Here is an 18595-nt window from a genome sequence, read left to right as displayed (position 1 = left end):
GTGTAAAATGGGTTGAATAAATGAACCCAATACCTATTCTGATTTATTAGGGTTTTTTATTTTCCTAAATGAGGAAAGGAAAGTTATAGACATCCTCTCTCAATGGCTAATATCAAAATAAGGTTTCAAACAATACTAAAATGTGACATTTAATGAAATTAATACATTTTTATTTTCATAGTACTTTTTCACCTTTGTAATAGCAGAGTACCTAAAAGAGTTCCCTTTTTTAAGTTTGATTTGGATTATGTCTCTCTATATTCCTCACACCTAATTATATTGATTCACTAATGAATTCTAAGTGCATCTCTCTGAAAAATAACAAACCTCATTTAACCATAATCAAAAAGCATCATCAAGTGAAAACTGCAGATTCAAATTTCTAAACAGATTAGTAAGTGAAGACTGAAGCCTTTGCAGAAATATATATACAGCTCAGGGGTAAAGTGCTTTTCTAATAAAAATTTTTATGGGATACTCCTTCATTGCAAATAAATGTGAAGTATCACTCAAAAAATGATAAACATAAATAAGCCAATGACAAAACCTTGTCAATATTTTTAATACAAAATAATTATGACATCCATTTACAAAGAATGTTCACATGTATTAGCTCAACACTTCCTCATAATTATTCTGAACTAGTAAATGTTAAAGCAACACTTTAAACCAACGTACTTTTGTACTCAACATTCAGAATTTGTCCAACCTCAGAATTCAATAGATGATATTAAGAATATTTCTGAATCTAAGATTGTGGGGAAAAAAAACAGTTTAACCCCAAATACAGTTTTCTGTGTATGGGAGTTCAAAATTTCTCCAGCTCAGGAATTGTTCTGGGTAATGGTTGTCATGCTCATCAAATAGATAGATTTTTAGTGATTTCAATCAAATGAAGAAGGTAATAAATTGGTAATTTATGACAAAAGACATGAATTTAAATATTATATTAACTTTTACAAAGGTACAAATAGTTCATAAAATCTACAAATATAACATCCAGAAATTTTAGCAATCATAGGTGAAATTATTAAATTTGTCTTTACTCGTGGACATAATATAGAGCCTTTTACGACTAAACTGAAAAGGAAATGATTTCATCATAACCATTCCTCTAATCCTCTATGGTTTAATTAACTAAAATTCAGGATAAAGCTCTATGTTATGTTAATGTGACATTATGATTTAACATTTAAAACCACGAAGGTCATAGGACTGAAACTGTCAAGCTTCTCACTCAGCATATACTGGCTATAATACAGCTCTGAGCTAGCTGGACACAGCCCAGGATCCCACCGTCAGAGCAGAAAACAGAAAATTTTCCAGATAACAATATTCAAGTTGAGGATGATCTTGGAATAATAAAACATTTTAATGAGCTTTCCTGTTCAGAAGCACTGGCACCAGTGCCATTACAAAGACACAGAGCCATCTCTCACAACCAGTGGAAGCCCAGCTAGTCAGACCTGACCGGCCAGCTGAGCCCTTCTCTGGCACAGAAAGTTGAAATCTCCTTATACTTTTCTTGCCTCATTAAGCTATCCATCCATTCTCTGGTTTTCTACAAATCCAATTTGTAAACCTTTTCCTCATTTGACACTCACATCCCAAATACTCAGGAGCATTATCTTTACACAAAGAAACATTTAATGAAGCATAAAATCTCCAGTATATGCATTTTATATCCCCAAATTAAACACCATAAAATATGTTATACTTGTTTAAACTAATGCTTTATCCAGCTGATTATGTTATCTCTATAGGAGCACCAAAGAACATTGTTAAGACTGTAGTTGTTTTACCACCTTTTGAAAAAAAAAATGTTCATAACTTTTCTCCCTCCCCACTGTGTGAGCATGCAACAATATTTTCTCTAACTTTCCCTAAAATTAGAACCTCATTCTGCTTCTAGGGGACATGAACAAATCCTCTAAAAGCAGCAAGCACTTTCATTTCTGCTCCCATTAACTCTCTGGTAAATGATGGAGGATCAGGTACTGGGGAGATGGAATAAGAAACTGCAGTAATATTTACTCCTGGATTATTTTCCTCCATCTGGTACACCTGATTTTGATCCAAGAGGGGAAAAAATGCTTTTTATTTTGGTTTGAATATCCTTCTTGGTGGTGTTAAAACTTTAGGTCATTCTGGCTGATAGAATATATTAAATGAATGCTCTGAAGAGAAAGGAATAGGGAGGCAGGATGAGAGAATGTGAGGAGAAGGATCCTTTGGAGTAAAGAGAATATCAATTCACTTCTCTATTTTGTCTCATTCTCTGTTAATTCTCTTCTCACTGATAATACAGAAAGATCCCAGATCTTTTTTTTAAATATTTTATTTATTTATTCATGAGAGAGAGGCAGAGACACAGGCAGAGGGAGAAGCAGGCTCTCTGCGGGGAACCTGATGCGGAACTCAATCCCAGGACCCGGGGATCATGACCTGAGCCAAAGGCAGATGCTCAATATCTAAGTCCTGAGATATCCCAGATCTCATGCAAACAGCATAAACTCCTCCTCATCTATGAAGTCCTAGAGTTAGAGTTCATGTATGGAATACTATAATTCACTTACCAAATTTCCATGCCCTGCCTAGTGCCAAATCATGACACCTGCCCAAAGAAGGTGTTTCCCACAGCCTGTGTTTCCCACAGGCTAGCATTGTGTGTGGGCTTAGGTTATTTGCTAAGGCTCTCTGGGCCCCACTTTCTCCATTATCGTATGAAATCACCATACAACAATTGCCACTGACCTAGAAATAGTAAAATTTCATTTATCATAATTTTTAGTTAGGACTTTTCATACAACTGTAATAAAATATTACTAAAATAAATATTTCTTGACCATGCCATATGTCACTCTTCAAAGTCATCTTTATACTTGTCATTCATATCTCATTCAGCTATTCTCGCATAACTCTATGCCAGATCCTTCCACTTGTATTGCCTTTTGTACATGTCCAACTATCCTCCACTCAAACCCAGTCTTCACCAAGGTATATTACAGCTGGAGTAGAAAGTACAAGTAGTGGGACGCCTGGGTGGCTCAGCAGTTTGGCGCCTGCCATTAGCCCAGGGCGTGATCCTGGAGACCTGGGATCGAATCCCACGTTGGGCTCCCTTCATGGAGCCTGCTTCTCTCTCTGCCTGTGTCTCTGCCTCTCTCTGTGTGTCTCTCATGAATAAATTTAAAAATCTTAAAAAAAAAAAGTACAAGTAGAAATGGATAAGGCAAATAATTATTGGGAGATTGCAGGATAGTCTAAAATATTCTTGGCAAATACTTTGGGGTCAGTGTATGGATTAGTCCAATATTATATAAAACTGTTGCTGCTTCTATGAACATAAACTATCTTTAAGATCAATAAATTTCATCTTGAAAATGGAAAGACCAAGGAAATTCAGCTGCTATAAATTGTTAGCTATCTTAAAGTCACAGCTACTACTTTGTTACAGGCATTGTATAAACTAGTCCTCATAACAACCTTAGTGTGGTTACTAATTACCCCTTTCAGAAGACACTCTCAAAGAAAACAACCTAATTTTAACAAGAGACATATAGACTAGACTGTGTATGTATCTATGAATACATGTACATAAATACACACACATATACATAAATATATTAGAAATAAACAACAGAATCAGGAATTCTTTTGCAAAATTTTTTAAAATATGCTGGAAAAATACTTACCTGCAAATGTTTAAAAATCAGTCCAAGACTTCTCCTGCCTATAAAAGTAACAACTAAAAAAAAAAATGGCACAATATATAAAACACTTTTTAAATGTTGAACAAAAGGCAGCATATAAGTTCTGACAGAAGAAAAAGAAACAAGGTGAACAATATGAATGTCATGAATTTCTACCTGTAGAGAATTTCTGAACCATGACACAGGGATGGGATTCCAAATAGAACTCAATAGTCTCAGTGATTGAGGAACTAGAAATCCAAATTTAGGTTGATTAGAATTTGTAAGGCCAAATTCCAGAAATGAGAAAGCCATGAAAGGAAAGACTTCCATAAATCTACATAAAGATATCTTAGATTCTTTGGCTTCATGCCAATCTGTGGATACATAAGATGAAATTTGATAGAGCCATACAAAGAACAAATGGCAAGCCACAGAAAAAAACAAATAGAATAAATTTCTGAATACTGAATGCCAAACAACTTGCAGAGCTCACACAAAACCAGGAAACATTTGCATTTCCATCAAAGTGAGGAAATCTTATTTAATACACTGAGGCATTCAAAAGAGAACATAGGAGGTCCACTGCCTAGTAGTAGGGCTAAATTAGCCCTACACTAAAAACTATTACAGATTTGCCTTTTGAACCTTCAAGATAATCTTCAAAAGTTCAAACTAATCCACAAATAACTACCAGAAAAGAAATTCCAAACTCTAAATTAATGAAAAACTAAGTGTCCAGCATCCAAACATCAATAGATATGCAAGTGAATTTCTTTCCTATATATCAGCAATAAACTACTGAAATTTAAAATTAAAAAGTTTTTAAATATGCCACTTAAAATAGCACACATACCCTCCAAAATGTAAAAATCTAACAAAACATGTACAGATCTGTATGTGGAGAACTATAAAATACTAATGAAAGAAATCAAAGAAGACCTAATTAAATGGAGATGTATTCCAGGCTCATAAACTGAAAAACTTGATATTGTTAAGATGTCAATTTTTCTGAACTTGATAGATTCAATACAATCCCAATCAAATCACAGCAAGCTATTTCATAATATCAACAAATTGATTCTAAAATGTAAATGAAAAGGCAAAACACCAAAAAGAGTCAACACTATACTGAAGAAAACAAAGATGGAAGATTCATACTACTAATATTTCAAGTTAACACAAAGCTATAGTAATCAACACAGTGTGACATGAGTGAAAGAATGGGCACAGATCAGTGCAAATATTGTCAAATGAATTTTAATAAAGGCACATGAAAAAAAGGAAGGAAAGAATTTTCAACAAATGGTGCTGGAACATTGGATGAGCATATGAAAAAAAGAACTTAGACACATAAATAAATAAAAGTTAACACAAAATGGATTATAGACCTATATGTAACATGCAAGAGCATAAAAAGCTTCTAGAAAATAGCACAGGAGAAAATCTAGATGACCTTGGATTTAGAAATGAGTTTTTTCAAAACAAAAAGCATAATCCATAAAAGAAAAAAATGGTAAGTTGGACTGCATTAAAAGTTTTACATTGTAAATAACACTGTTAAGAGATGAAAGACAACTCATAGTGAGAAAATACTTGCAAATCAGATATCTCTTTAGAAGTTCTACCCAAATATTCAAAGAACTCTTCAAAATCAAAGAACTCTTCAAAACAAACAACCTAACTAAAAAGTGGAGAAAAAATCTGAGCAGACACCCAACTAAAAAAGATATTCGGATGGCAAATAAACATGTAAAAAGATGCTCAACATCATGTATTATTAGGGAACTGTAATTTTAAAAAATCAGATACCACTGCACGACTATAAGAATAGTTAAAACCCAAAAAACGAACAAAATCAAGCACTGATGAGAATGTGTAGCAATAGGCACTCTCATTCCTTGCTGGTGGGAATGAAAAATGCTATGGCCGTTCCAGAAGATGGTTTGGCAGTTTCTTACAAAGCTAAACACAATTTCATATGATCCAGTAAACCCATTCTTAGGTATTTACCCAACTGATTTGAAAACTTTAGGTTTACATAATAACTTGCACATCAATGTTTTATAGCAGCTTTATTCACAATTACCAACTGAAAAGAATTATATGTGTTGTGAGGAGGAGAGTAATCTGCTGAGATTACAGCTTTCCAGATAAAAGGGATACCCCTGGTTGACTTTTCTACTCTTCTCTCTCCTCCCCATATTCCACTGAATGCAGATGTGATGACTGGAGTGGCAGCTGTTGTCTTGAGGAAAAAGCCAAGAAGATGCAATGATACCTCTCCTGACATCCATGAGCTGTGGAGTATTATTACCACCATCTATCTATGTACATTAAATAGCAGAAACATTAAATTTGTTTAAGCAACTGTTTGTTGTGCTTTTCTGTTAACTTACAGCCCTCTGCATTCTAAACTGCCCCTGAAACAGTACACATTTTGTGGGGAGAAGTGTTTCTCCTCTGCTCCAAGAAGTGTTTGCTGTTGGACATGCTCATTGTACTCCCACCTTCCTGGCAAGAATGATTAGTTCAAGGAAGGTAAACTCCAGGTTTTCCCCACACATTTTTCTAACTAGAGCTTGAGGGAAGAATATATTTTCTTCTCTGGCTTTGAATATGTAAGCCTGGAGCTCCTTGTTGGGAAGTCTAGCTTGGTAGAGTCCACATGAGGGAATGAAGTCAAGCATTTGCTTGACTGGAGTAAAGCAAACCCAAGGGGAAGAGAGACAGCTGGAGAGTGAGTGAGGAGAGAGAGGTTAAACTCTATGCTTCTTTTAGTTTGGTTATATGAGTTAATAATTTTTTAGGCTGGTTCATACTTTGTTTCCATTACTTGTGATCAGAGTCTAGGTTAATATAACTAATGTAATTTTAAACTGTGAGATGAGGTATGAGGGAAAGAAGAGGCATTATGAGAAAGACTGAGGGAAGAGTTAGAAAAGACTTCTAAAAAAAAGCAACAGGTGGGATGCCTGGGTGCTCAGTGGTTTAGCGTCTGTCCTCAGACTCAGGTCATGGTCCTGGGATCCGAGGACAGAGTCCTTTATAGGGTTCCCCGCAGGGAGCCTACTTCTCCCTCTGCCTATGTCTCTGCCTCGCTCTGTGTCTCTCATGAATAAATAAAAATAAAATCTAAAAAAAAAAAAAAAAAAAAAAAAAAGGTAAGAAGAGACCTAACAAATACACAGATGCCTGGAGAAGACTGTAAGGAAAGGTTTCCCACACACCTCCTTCCAGCCCACCCTATCCTCAACATGAATTCAGTATGCTCTAAACATAGGAGGGAAAGGTCTTTCTGGAAAGGGCCCCAGTGGGGTACAGGCAAGAGATCTAGGTGAAACAGATCTTGAGATATATGGTCCCACCCAGTAGAGGTGAAAGTAAAAAAGAAGAGAAAGAAAAGGCAACTCTATTTAGGAATAAAATATGCTAAATATTTTTCCCCATAGTAAGATTTCATTTGCTTGTTTTTCTGGTTTTACTTTGCTAATGGTAAGCACCTAGAGCCTGCTGGCTCCCCAGCCTCATACCCTACGGAGGGAAACCCCTCTGCAAAATCTGCCAAATTACACAGTATCCCATGCATGTCCTCCCATTTAGAGGGGATTTGGGGTAAACATAAGCAACTGATATAAGAAACTAGTCCAACTACCTATGCTAATCAATATATTCTTTATTCATAAAAATGGTCATCCAAAGATTGTCCAATATTTGAGGAAAACCTATAGTATAAAAAAATTGCTCATAAAGGAAAAAAAAGTTAATGCAAGACAGAATCAACTTTTAATGTCATTGGAAAGATTCAGACATTAATTGTATCCATACAGGAAAAACAAGCAACTCTGAAAAACAAACAAACAAATCAAAGAACAACAGGAAAATGTAGAAGACTAAAAATATGATTGCCAAAAATTTTTTTAAAAATCCAGTGTAATGACTAGGTAATGGAATGGCTAGTATTAAAAACCATACAGTGTTCTGGGAAACACTGTCCGGAAAATGCATCCAAACACAAATCATGGAAAATATAAGACAAAACTTAAAAGATACTCACATGTATGCAGAAGGTACATTACTTGGCTAACAGACATTTCAGAGGAAAGAACAGAGAAAATAGGGGAGGAAATGAAATAATTAAAAATCTCTCTGAGTTGAAACAATTCCTGAAATGGAAAGAGCCAGCCCATTGTCAAATGATAAACAAAAGAGAACTCAGATACATACTGGTAAACTAATTTAAGGAAAGATTGTAAAGCCTCAAAAGGGGAAGAAAAAAAAACATTGCATATAAAGGAATGGGCTTAGTTTGACATCATAATTATACATTTCATTGGGTACTACAAGGTACTGAAGCAAAGCCTTCAAAGGGAAAATTAATTTGAGACTAGGATAGTCTACCAAATGTTCAGTCAAGTGTGAGGGCAAAATAAAGACATTTTCAGGCATTTAAGAGCCTGGATATTTTATCTCCCATTTACTGTTTCTTCAAAATTATTTTAGGATACAATCCAACAAAATGACTAAGATATTTAAGAAAAAGGAAGACATGAAATCCAAAACAATGTAACACAGGTATTCGATTAAAAAAAAAAAAGTCCCAGATAGCTGTTCTCTGAAAGCTATACATCAGTGAAAATGAGAACAAGAATCCCAATTTTTCAAGGCAAAAATTTTTCAAAAAATGAGAAATTTGCATTCATCAAATACCACAATCAAGCTAGGAAATTTTGATGATCAATGTGTTGCTTCTGGTAAAATAAAAATAAAAATTAAAAATTAAAAAAATTAAGGAGAATTTTTAAGAGATTTTATTTATTTATTCAAGAGCGACACACAGAGAGAGGCAGAGACACAGGCAGAGAGAGAAGCAGACTCCATCCATGCAGGGAGCCCGACATGGGACTCGATCCCAGGTCTCCAGGATCACACCCTGGACTGCAGGTGCCACTAAACCGCTGAGCCACCTGGGCTGCCCTTAAGGAGAAATTTTTAAACAAGTTGTAGAAGAACATTACCAGCTAAATATGAAGTAAAACAAACCCTGGTATCATTTTAAGTAAAATCTGATCACGGTTTATGGTGAAGAGAAAAAGAATGTTTCCTCTTGGTAGCACAGGTTCCACATCACAGAATTACCTTTCCTTTTTTAGGAGTCTAATTGCACTAATTGGTTCTGCAATAATTATTTCCTAATTGTAACAGTAAATATAATGACAACTAACACTTATTTAACACTTAATATAAGTCCCATTCTAATTCCTTTAGACTTATTAGCCAGCTTAGTTCTTTCAGCAACAGCACAGAAAGGTGAAGTAACCTGCCCAAGGTTATACATGGGTTGGTGACCTCAGGCATCCTGTTCCAGAATCCTTGCTCTAAACCCTGGCTAGGATGCTTCTCATGATGCTCTTTGTTAATTTACCATTCTTAGAATCAACCTGTCAATCTAAAACAAGAAAGGATAGCCACAATTATAAGACAAAATATAAGTTATATAAAACGTACCAATGTAGAGAAAGTAATTAACCAAAGGAAGGACAGGGAGAAGAATGTGTAGGTAAGCTATCTTTTCTTATCCTCTTATTTTTTATTTTTATTTTTTTTTCTTATCCTCTTAAATAGGACTTTCTACATAATTGAATCACTGTAACAGAATTTTCTATATAATAGCAAGTCAACAATCATATATAGTTTTTATATAAAATAAAAATAGAAAAATCAGCAGGGTCGAAGAGGTGGTGAACTTAATTTCCTCATATTTCACTGGAAGTATGATGGTTAAATTTATGCATAAATAGCTGCTGTCAATAGATATGTCTAATTTTAATTTTAAAATGTTATTTATAATTTATATAGTAACTCAGAAATCTAAGAACAGAAAAGTTAAACTTGATACATTAATAGCAAGATAGGCAAATTACTTAGAACTTTGGAAGGAATATCAGAAAAGCTAAAAATAGAAAAGGAGAGGTGTAGGGAAGGGGAAGTCCTTAACTTTTATTAAAATTATCAGATATTTTATTGTGAAAAATTATATAATATTATCGATAAAAGTAGTATCCTGTAAAGAAGGGGATAAACTGGTGAGGATTCCTTCCCTTTCTGGCATGGTAATACAAAATGACAATGAATGCCACCTGGCCATAAAACCCAGTGGGACAAGGATAATATATAAATGCATTATAAAATACTCATACTCTCGGGGCACCTGGGTGGCTCAGTGGTTGAGCGTCTGCCTTCGGCTCAGGTCCTGATGGCAGAGTCATGGGATGGAGTTCGGCATCAGGCTTCCCACAGGGAGCCTGCTTCTCCCTCTGCTTATGTCTCTGTGTCTCTCATGAATAAGTCAGTAAGTCTTTAAAAAAAAAAAAAAAAAAACTCATGTTCTTTACTGATGGTTTCCACATCATTATGGATTAAATGGCCCATTTTTGTCATATAAACTTCTACAGAGACATTCATTTAATCAGCTTTGGACAACTAGTGAGTCACACAATTCCAATCCTCTACTTTGCACACCACATTTAAGGAGCTAAGTTCACATATGGCAGACGCGAGCCTACACTGGTATAACCTTTTCAAGGTATAATTTGGCAGTCCTTATTGAAAGGTAAAATAAGGCCATGCTCTGACCTAGCCATTTCTCTCCTCAGAGTCTACCCTACAGCAACACTGCCAAATACTCAAAGGTACCTCTATACGCGGACTTTCAATTAAGCTAATTATTGTTTTTAATAGGGAAACGAAAACCACTTAAAAGTGTACTTAGATGCACAATATTTTGTTGCCATTGTGCAGCCCGCGTGGCTCTAGCGGTTTTGCGCCGCCTTCAGCCCAGGGCCTGATCCTGGAGACCCTGGATCGAGTCCCACGTCGGGCTCCCTGCGTGGGGCCTGCTTCTCCCTCTGCTTGTGTCTCTGCCTCTCTCTCTCTCTGTTTCTCTCATGAATAAATAAATAATAAAAATTTTTAAAAATGTATTTTGTTAAAAAAATGTATTTTGTTGCCATTTAAAAAATGAAATACATCTATACAAAGCGACACGAAAAGGTATCCACAACATACCGTTAAGCAAGAAAAGGCAAGATACGGACTAAGATATAACGTGTGTGAGAGGATACCGGAGAGGTAGGTAGACACACACACACACACACACACACGTACTGGGCAGTACCAAGTGGGCTTAAGGTGTGTGGAGGAAACAAGTTTTTACCTTGAAATTTGATTTTTTTTTTTTTTTTACAACTAGCTTACATAGGCTTTTTTAATCTTAGGAAATCAGAGCATATCTCAATACATTTTTTTAAAAACCCAAAAAGAGATGCACTCAATGTCTTTGGATTCCGTCCGCTCCCAAATCTAAGAAAAAGGACTACTACGCGGTAAGCAGCAGGGGCACTAGCGGAGGGGCTGGCTTCCCGGCTGGGGGATTCCTCCGCGCCCGCGGGGGGCGGGGCGGGGGGGAGGGGCGGGAGGAGGGGCGCCGGGGAGGGAGAGCGCGCGGGGGGAGGGGCGGGGCGCGGGGGAAAGGGGCGGGGGGAGGGGCGCCGGGGAGGGCGCGCGGGGGGAGGGGCACGGGGCGGGGTGCGCGCGGGGGGAGGGGCACGGGGAAGGGGCGGGGTGGGGGAGGGGCGCCGGGGAGGGCGCGCAGGGGGAGGGGCGCGGGGAAGGGGCGGGGTGGGGGAGGGGCGCCGGGGGGCGGGGACGCGCGGGGCGGGGCCGGGCCGGGCCGGGCCGGGGCGGGGGCGGGGCGCCGGGAGGCTGGCGCGGCCTGCGCGGCGGCGGCGGCGGCGGCGGCGGAGGCCGAGGCCGAGGTACCTTCCCAGGAGAGCTCTCCTCCCGGCTCCCGCTTCAGGAACTTGTACCAGAAGGTGTCCACGCGGGCCGGCTCCGCCCCGTCGCGCGCCGCCTCCTCGGGCGCCAGCTCCACCTCCCCGAGCCACAGGCCCGGCTCCTGCAGCGCCCGCGCCCCGCCGCCCGCCGCCGAGCCCGCCGGCCTCAGGCGCACGGCCCCGCGCGGCTCCCAGCGCCCCAGCTCGGGCCGCGACCCCACGACCAGCAGCTCCGGCGCGGCCCCGGCGCCCGCGGGCGGCACCACCACCCCGAAGCGGAACCGCATGGCGGCGGCGGCGGCGGGGGCGGCCCCGGGTCTGGGCCGCATCACGCGGGGCACACGTGTCCCCCCGCGGCGAGGACGCTGCCCGCCCCCCCCCCCCCCGCGGCGGCCTCCCGGGAGCCCCGCGGCCTCCAGTCCTCTTCCCCAAAGACTCGAAACTCCGTGGACGCGGGCCGCAGCGCAGGAGGGAGGCGGGGTCCGGGCCCTGAGCAGCCCCCAGCCGCGCTCCGCGGGCCTAGAAGCGTCCCCGGGGGCCCTGCCGGCCTGAAGGTCGCTCTGGTGGGTGGAAGAGGCGCCGCCCGGAGCCTGAGATAGCACAGACTCGCTTTCTGTTTTTCAAAGACTGTTTCAGTTTTAACATCCCTAAAACAGGTCCGGAGTAAATACTTCCAAGACCTTCCCAAAGTAAAACAAAGGCCATTCTACGATTGCAAATGTGTGTCAATCATTACTGTCTAATGGCACTAAAATAAAACTTGTTCAAGAATTTGCTTTCAGTAAACAACGTTTACTGAACGTTTTTTATGTAACAACGTTACATAAAACGTTTTTATGTCAAGAAATACAGATTTACAGCTGGTCAAAAAAAATGGGTTGGGAGAGGTATTTAATTTTTGTTACTGCCTTAAGATGACCATCCATCCTGTTTACGTATTTGTTACTTTTTGATTCTTTGATAAAGTTGTTCTCCTGTTCTTACATTTGTGTGTTCACCAACACGTAACACAGCAATCTCTTATTCCAAACTAGAGACATATAAAATATCTCTAAGTCACATTTTTACGAGTATTTGAAACCCTGTGAAAAATTGTGGGGGTGGGGGTGGGACCAAAATTTCATGCATTCAGAATATCATAAGTACATAAAAGAAGAATAAAAATGTAAACCATACGAACTCGATCTCTCAGTGGAACAGTCAGTAAACTAATCTGCTTCACTCTTAAAGATTGATATTCCACTCACTGGTTGGTTGGTTGCTAAGCTAAGGATAAACACAAAGAAAAATGTGAAGACAGCAAGGCTGGCCAAACACGGCTGATTCAGTACCAAAGCACACATTAAATCACAGTGGCATGTGAGTCAGTTTATTCAAATTGCTGTTACAAAATATTCTCAGACTAATTTTGGGAAATTAAGAGTCATTTGGCCATGCAGGAATCCTGGGAGCTGACAGGTCAGGACTTTATTGTGTTGTGCTATGCAGCCTGTGCTGTATACTTTCCAAATGGCATTATTCCCACCAGCTCGTCCCAAGTGAGTACTGCCCATTCCGTGGATAAAATAGCAACAAGAAGGAGGAGAGGAAGGAGAAAAGGAAAGAAGGGAGGAAGGAAAGAAGAAAGGAGAGAGAAAAGGAAGCAGGGAAAGAAAAAAGAAGGAAGGAGAAAAGAAAGGAAAGAAAAGAAGAAAAAGAAAGAAAAGAAAGAAAGAAAAAGAAAAAAAAGAAAAGAAAAAGCAAGTGGACAATATATTTGTTCAAGAGGCATTATTTTCTTTCCTTTTCTCTCATCATAAAGGAGTAATTTTAACAGTTGGAAGTACCCCCTTTAATCCCTTATAGAGGATATACTTCCAAGGCCTTTCCAAGGTAAAACAAAGACCGTAATTCTGTGATTACAAATGTATCTCATTCATTATTTTTAATGGCATTAAAATAAAACTTGTTTATGTTTAATAAATAAAGCTTATTTTATGGCATAGATTGAAATATAGTACAAATATGATGGCTACATTGTGAATTAAGTAAGATGCAATTGGAAAGAAGAACAAGACCAGAAGGACATATTCCAAAGCCTCAATCATATTTTGTCAATCGTTTGTCAAAAATTGTAATAGCCACTGAGCCCTTATTATGAACTAAGCATGTGGTTTTCAAATTCATATTATCTCATTTAATTCTCTCACCAATCCTATGAAGTAAAAATATTATATTTCCATTTTAATATTTGAGGGAAAGGTGCAGAGTTTTAGTAAGCAGCCCACAGCAAGGAAGCGACAGAGCCAATGCTGAAAGTCATTCTTTCCACTTACAGTTAAAGGGATATATAATACACATAATGTATACATAATTTGATTTCTAGGAAAATCACTTACAGAATGCCTTTAAATCCCACCATACTTAAGTGAGGTATTCTCCACTAGCTCTTAATGAAAAATAACTTCCTATAATTATTTCCTATAACCAATTTCATCCTTAGAAATGATGAAAACAGATGAATCTAAAATAATCCAAGAGTCTATAAAGACACAAATATCGCGATATTTAGAGTGGATTTGACCTCAGACCCCAGAAAATACTCATTGTTACTCCTTTATACATCTACCTTGTTGACAATGGAAACACAAATTTGAAAAGTCAACGTGGAAACTTTCACCAGTTATTAAGCTGCATTATTCCCAGCTTTTTTTTTTTCCTGGTTGAGTTTCTCCATGTGATATTTCTTTTTACATTTCAAAGAATCATGGTATTTAATAAAAGTGATTATTTATGGAATCCATTTGAGGTCAGATTCTTAATGCTCTGAAGACAAGCTGAATTTAGAGCAAGAATGAGCTCAGTAAAGTAACATAATTCTGATAATAATTTTTGGAAGACCAAACTAATTTGTTGTCACTGAATTTCATTTCTATAGTGCTATCTTATATATAGCCATGATATTTCTTAAAGAATGGGTGATAAATTCACATTTACAGTTTCAGGATCCAATTCAAATGTAAATTCTTTCAAAGCTCCCTCAGGGAAAGCTATTATTTGCAACTATGGTAATTTATGTTTTCTGAAGCAATCTTTCCACTAGTCAGTGAGTTATCATAAATATTCCTTTATAATATTGTATATGTATACACACACTCACTGATGCAAACCATATTTCACCCAAATAGTTCAGGGACCGTTATAAGCATTAGTTTATTACTTGTCAGAACATACTAAGAGTTAAATGTGCCACATATACTATTTCCAATTTTGTAGCTTAAAACAAGTAATAAAAACAAACAAAACCTTCCTTAGAGAATTTGATTACAGCTCAGAAATTTTGCATATTGCAGCTTACTTTTTTCTGAGTTGGAAAATTGTAGGTTAAGCTACTTGAAAATCCCTTTGAGGATCTGGAGCAATAGACAGATTTGAACTATACTAAGGCTTTGTCCAAAAATTCCACATTTCTCAACTATTTAAAAAATCCATGTCCTTTGTTAATACATATAAAAATCTCCTATCTGCAGGAGATTCCAGCAATTCCACTTCCCACCCCATCCCACCATATAGACAAGTACTGCACTTTTATTGTATCACCAAGAGTCAGTTTAGTCATGCATTTTTCCTGTAATTTATGCTATAGAAATATTGATTTTTGTTAACAGTATAAAATTACATTGAAGCATATGCCTTTTCAAAATACATTGACTTGTCCCTTCCCTGGCACATCCCACCACCCTCCTACACCTGCTGGTGTCAGCATTATAACACCCACATCTCCTCTGGGCACTTCCCAACAGGTCGATCAAGCCTGGATTCTGTTAGGCAATGACCTCAACTGGCTTTTCCTAGGGAAAGTAGAGGGTCAAGCCAGGTGGCTGGACCTTGAGATTAGAGACACGGTTTAGAGCTTCCTTCAAATTGAAAAAGATCCTCCTAGGTCTGTGGGAATTTGAATGGCAGGCTAGTTAGCACCTTTCTCAAAAAGGGTAGAGGGCTTGATAACCCTTAGGAATAAAAGAGTGGTGGCTGGAAGGGATGATTTGAAACTCTCAAGGGACCTTTCAAAGAGTTTGAGAAAAAGGAAATAGGTTAGCTAAAAGTAGAGCTGGCTCATTTATACTTAAATGGGGAATGGAGAATAAGGTTGGGAAGGACAGCAGGGCAGGGGGGGCAAAGGGTGGGGGAGGCAAGCCTGGCAAGTACTTTTTTAAGAATTTGAACACTTTCTAATCCACCCTTTGCTTATTTTCCTAATCATTGTATGTGTTTATATCAAAAGTAAAAAATATTTTAAAAGTGAGACTATTTAGGGTGCTTACTTCTGACATGGAGAAAGGAGGACAAACAGGCCGGTTTGAAAACACTGCTTTACTTCAACTGGACGCTGATGAGGATCCTGCAAAGGAAAGCAAGAGTTGGTAGTAACTGGAAAGGAGAAGACTGAAGTGAAACCCCATTGACCTTCAATAGGAAAGAAAGGATAAAGCAGGAGCTGAGTAAAGACTATGAGCTTCCCTGGAAATGCAGAAATAGTTGAGGAGGAGGAGGTGTACTCATACTTTAATCGGTGGAACTAGCCACTTACTCAAAAGTATATACTTGTCCAAACATGCACTATGGACATTGTCAAAGTATAATTTTCCAAAATGACTCTCATATAAATTAATGAGGGAACCAGAAGGATGGTAAAAATATTTCAAAAAGAACTACAGATCTAATGTATATAGACTCTGAAAGACTGCTAGAAGATTACTAGATTAAATACAAAAGTGATTAATTTCCCACTGAGCAATAAAACTGTAACCTTCGGATTTATCTATCCTACCTCACAGAAATCACTTGCATCTTAAACAGATAAACATCTACAATATTGAATATATAGCTTTGGGGGTGAGGGCCCTAACCAATAGTAAGTAGTAACATAAAGCAGGCACAAATAATCTTGTAGAGAATGAAATAACTCGAATGGACCCGGAGGACACTGTTCCAGCGCGCAGGACAGGCAGTCACCCTACACCTCAGTTCTAGGTTTTGGATACTTTTTCTTAACAATGTATAATAGGGGCACCTGGTTGGCTCAGTGGTAGAGCTTCTGCCTTTGGCTCAAGTTGTGATCCCAGGGTCCTGAGATCAAGTCCCGCATCCGGCTCCCCACAGGGAGTCTGCTTCTCCCTCTGTCTCTCTTTCTATGTCTCTCATGAATAAATAAATAAAATCTTTTTTTAAAAAAAAACATATAATAATAACATCTTGATTACTGAACTCCTATCTACCATGGGCTAGGCACTGAGCTGAGTGTCAAACACATCTTATTTAATCTAGTCTGCATTTCTATGACGTAGTTATAATCTCCATTATCCAGAAAAGAACACAAATTGTTTGAACAGCAACTGATTTGCCTAAGGCCATACAGCTAACAAATGATGAAGCAGGAATTGCACCCAGAAATCCCTGACCCAGTAGCCTCTGCAGTCAAAGACTCAGCACATGGTTGTGTAACTCATATCCAGCACAGAAGCCCTGGGAGGAAGGGATGAGGGGTGCAGGGGCAGTGCTGAAACTCAGTCCATACTGCACTTGCAAAGCCTTTTGTTCTGGGTCCCTCTTTCCTCCCATAAAATATCTGCTCCTGGGTAAGCCTAGCGCCACCAGGCAAATCTACATATAAAGTCTTGGGGGCTGCGATTGCTCAAGGCTAACAAAATTCACTATTTCCTTCTCCTGGCAGGGAATTTTTCCAACTCTCAAAAAGGCATATATAAGCTACAGCCCTACTCTAAAAGTGTAAAAACAAAAGCAAAAGAAAGCAAAACACACACACACACACACACACACACACACACACACAACTGTTTAGATACAGTTGGCAAACCTCAATACTACTCATTGGGACAGATCCTTAGTAAAATTACAGCTGTAAACAGCATATATGCAGCAGCCTGGACAAATACAGAGGTCTCTAACTAGGTTTAGAACCTAGGGACGCCTGGGTGGCTCAGCGGTTGAGCGCCCCCTTTTGGCCCAGGGGTGATCCTGGAGTCCCCGGATCAAGTCCCACGTGGGGCTCCCTGCATGGAGCCTGGATCTCCCTCTGCCTATATCTCTGCCTCTCTTTCTGTGTGTCTCTCATGAATAATAAATAAATAAATTAATTAATAAATAAATAAATAAATAAATAAATAAATAAATAAATAAAACAGTAACCTAGACGTTATATACATCCACTATGTCGATATCGTGGGCCTTTGGGCTCTGCCCTGTGGGAGAGTCTGCACTCTCTGGTTATGCAGGAACTGCACCAGACACTCCACAGTCCTTCTGTAGCTCAGGGAACTCCAAGAGATGAACGAAACAAGAAACAAAAATTCAAATGCTTCCTTCCTTGGAAGGAGGCCAGAGACCGCTATTATGAGAGAAACAGTTTTCTTAGCCTGATTTAGCACATTTCCCTTTAATTTCAGGTAACTGTGACCAAATAGAGTGAGGCATTATTCTCCCTATGCCTCCACATAAAAAGGGGCTTGTAGGATTTACAAAGGGGGGTGGAGTGGGATAAGGGTAAGGAGAAGTTCCTCTGGATGGAAAAATTGTAACAACAGCAACTGTTGTTCCCTCTGAGGTAAGTAACATAGTGGCGGCAACATCATTGGTCCGTGATCTTAGACACTTGGGGGTACTCTCTGTAGCAAAGGGCACGAAACAGCAGACCACAACTGTCAGGCATACATGACCTTTTATTTAATTCGTTGCCAAAATATAAATATTGGAAAATTTCACAGGAATGTCCAAATTTTTGTCTTCTCTTGAAAAACTAGATTTTGCAGGAAGGGGCCACAGTTTCCAAGGCACGATGGGCTGGGGCTGAGAAAGGTCTGCCTCCCCCTTTGGATGCGCTTGAACTCCTGACACTCCAGTCTCCACCACGCCCACATTGTCTCCCTGAAATTGGGGCCAAGTTGCTGTTTATCCTCATACTCCAAGAGTTGTTGTTGTTGTTGTTGCTGCTGCTGTTGTTTTTACTGGTTTTCACGATAGCATTAAAAAGAAAGTATCAAAGATATGGACATATTGGAAACTTCCTTT

General features: G+C 39.0%; 1 protein-coding gene across 3 annotated transcripts in view; it reads right to left on the bottom strand.

The window, feature by feature from the left end:
- Positions 1 to 11836, bottom strand: part of EPM2A (EPM2A glucan phosphatase, laforin) — a 112014-nt gene extending 100178 nt beyond the window's left edge. The window contains exon 1 of one of the 3 annotated variants that reach the window (XM_072719008.1): positions 11514 to 11836. In XM_072719008.1, the coding sequence (XP_072575109.1) occupies positions 11514 to 11814 (301 nt within the window). In that variant the 5' untranslated portion in view covers positions 11815 to 11836. The remainder of the gene's footprint in view (positions 1 to 11513) is intronic. The other 2 variants (XM_072719027.1, XM_072719036.1) reach the window with 2 other exon arrangements.
- Positions 11837 to 18595: the final 6759 nt, after the last annotated feature.

The sequence above is a fragment of the Vulpes vulpes genome, chromosome 1 (assembly GCF_048418805.1).
Source record: "Vulpes vulpes isolate BD-2025 chromosome 1, VulVul3, whole genome shotgun sequence".
Taxonomy (NCBI): Eukaryota; Metazoa; Chordata; class Mammalia; order Carnivora; family Canidae; genus Vulpes; species Vulpes vulpes.
Note: the sequence above shows the minus strand (reverse complement) of the source record. Positions and strands in the feature narration are given on the sequence as shown.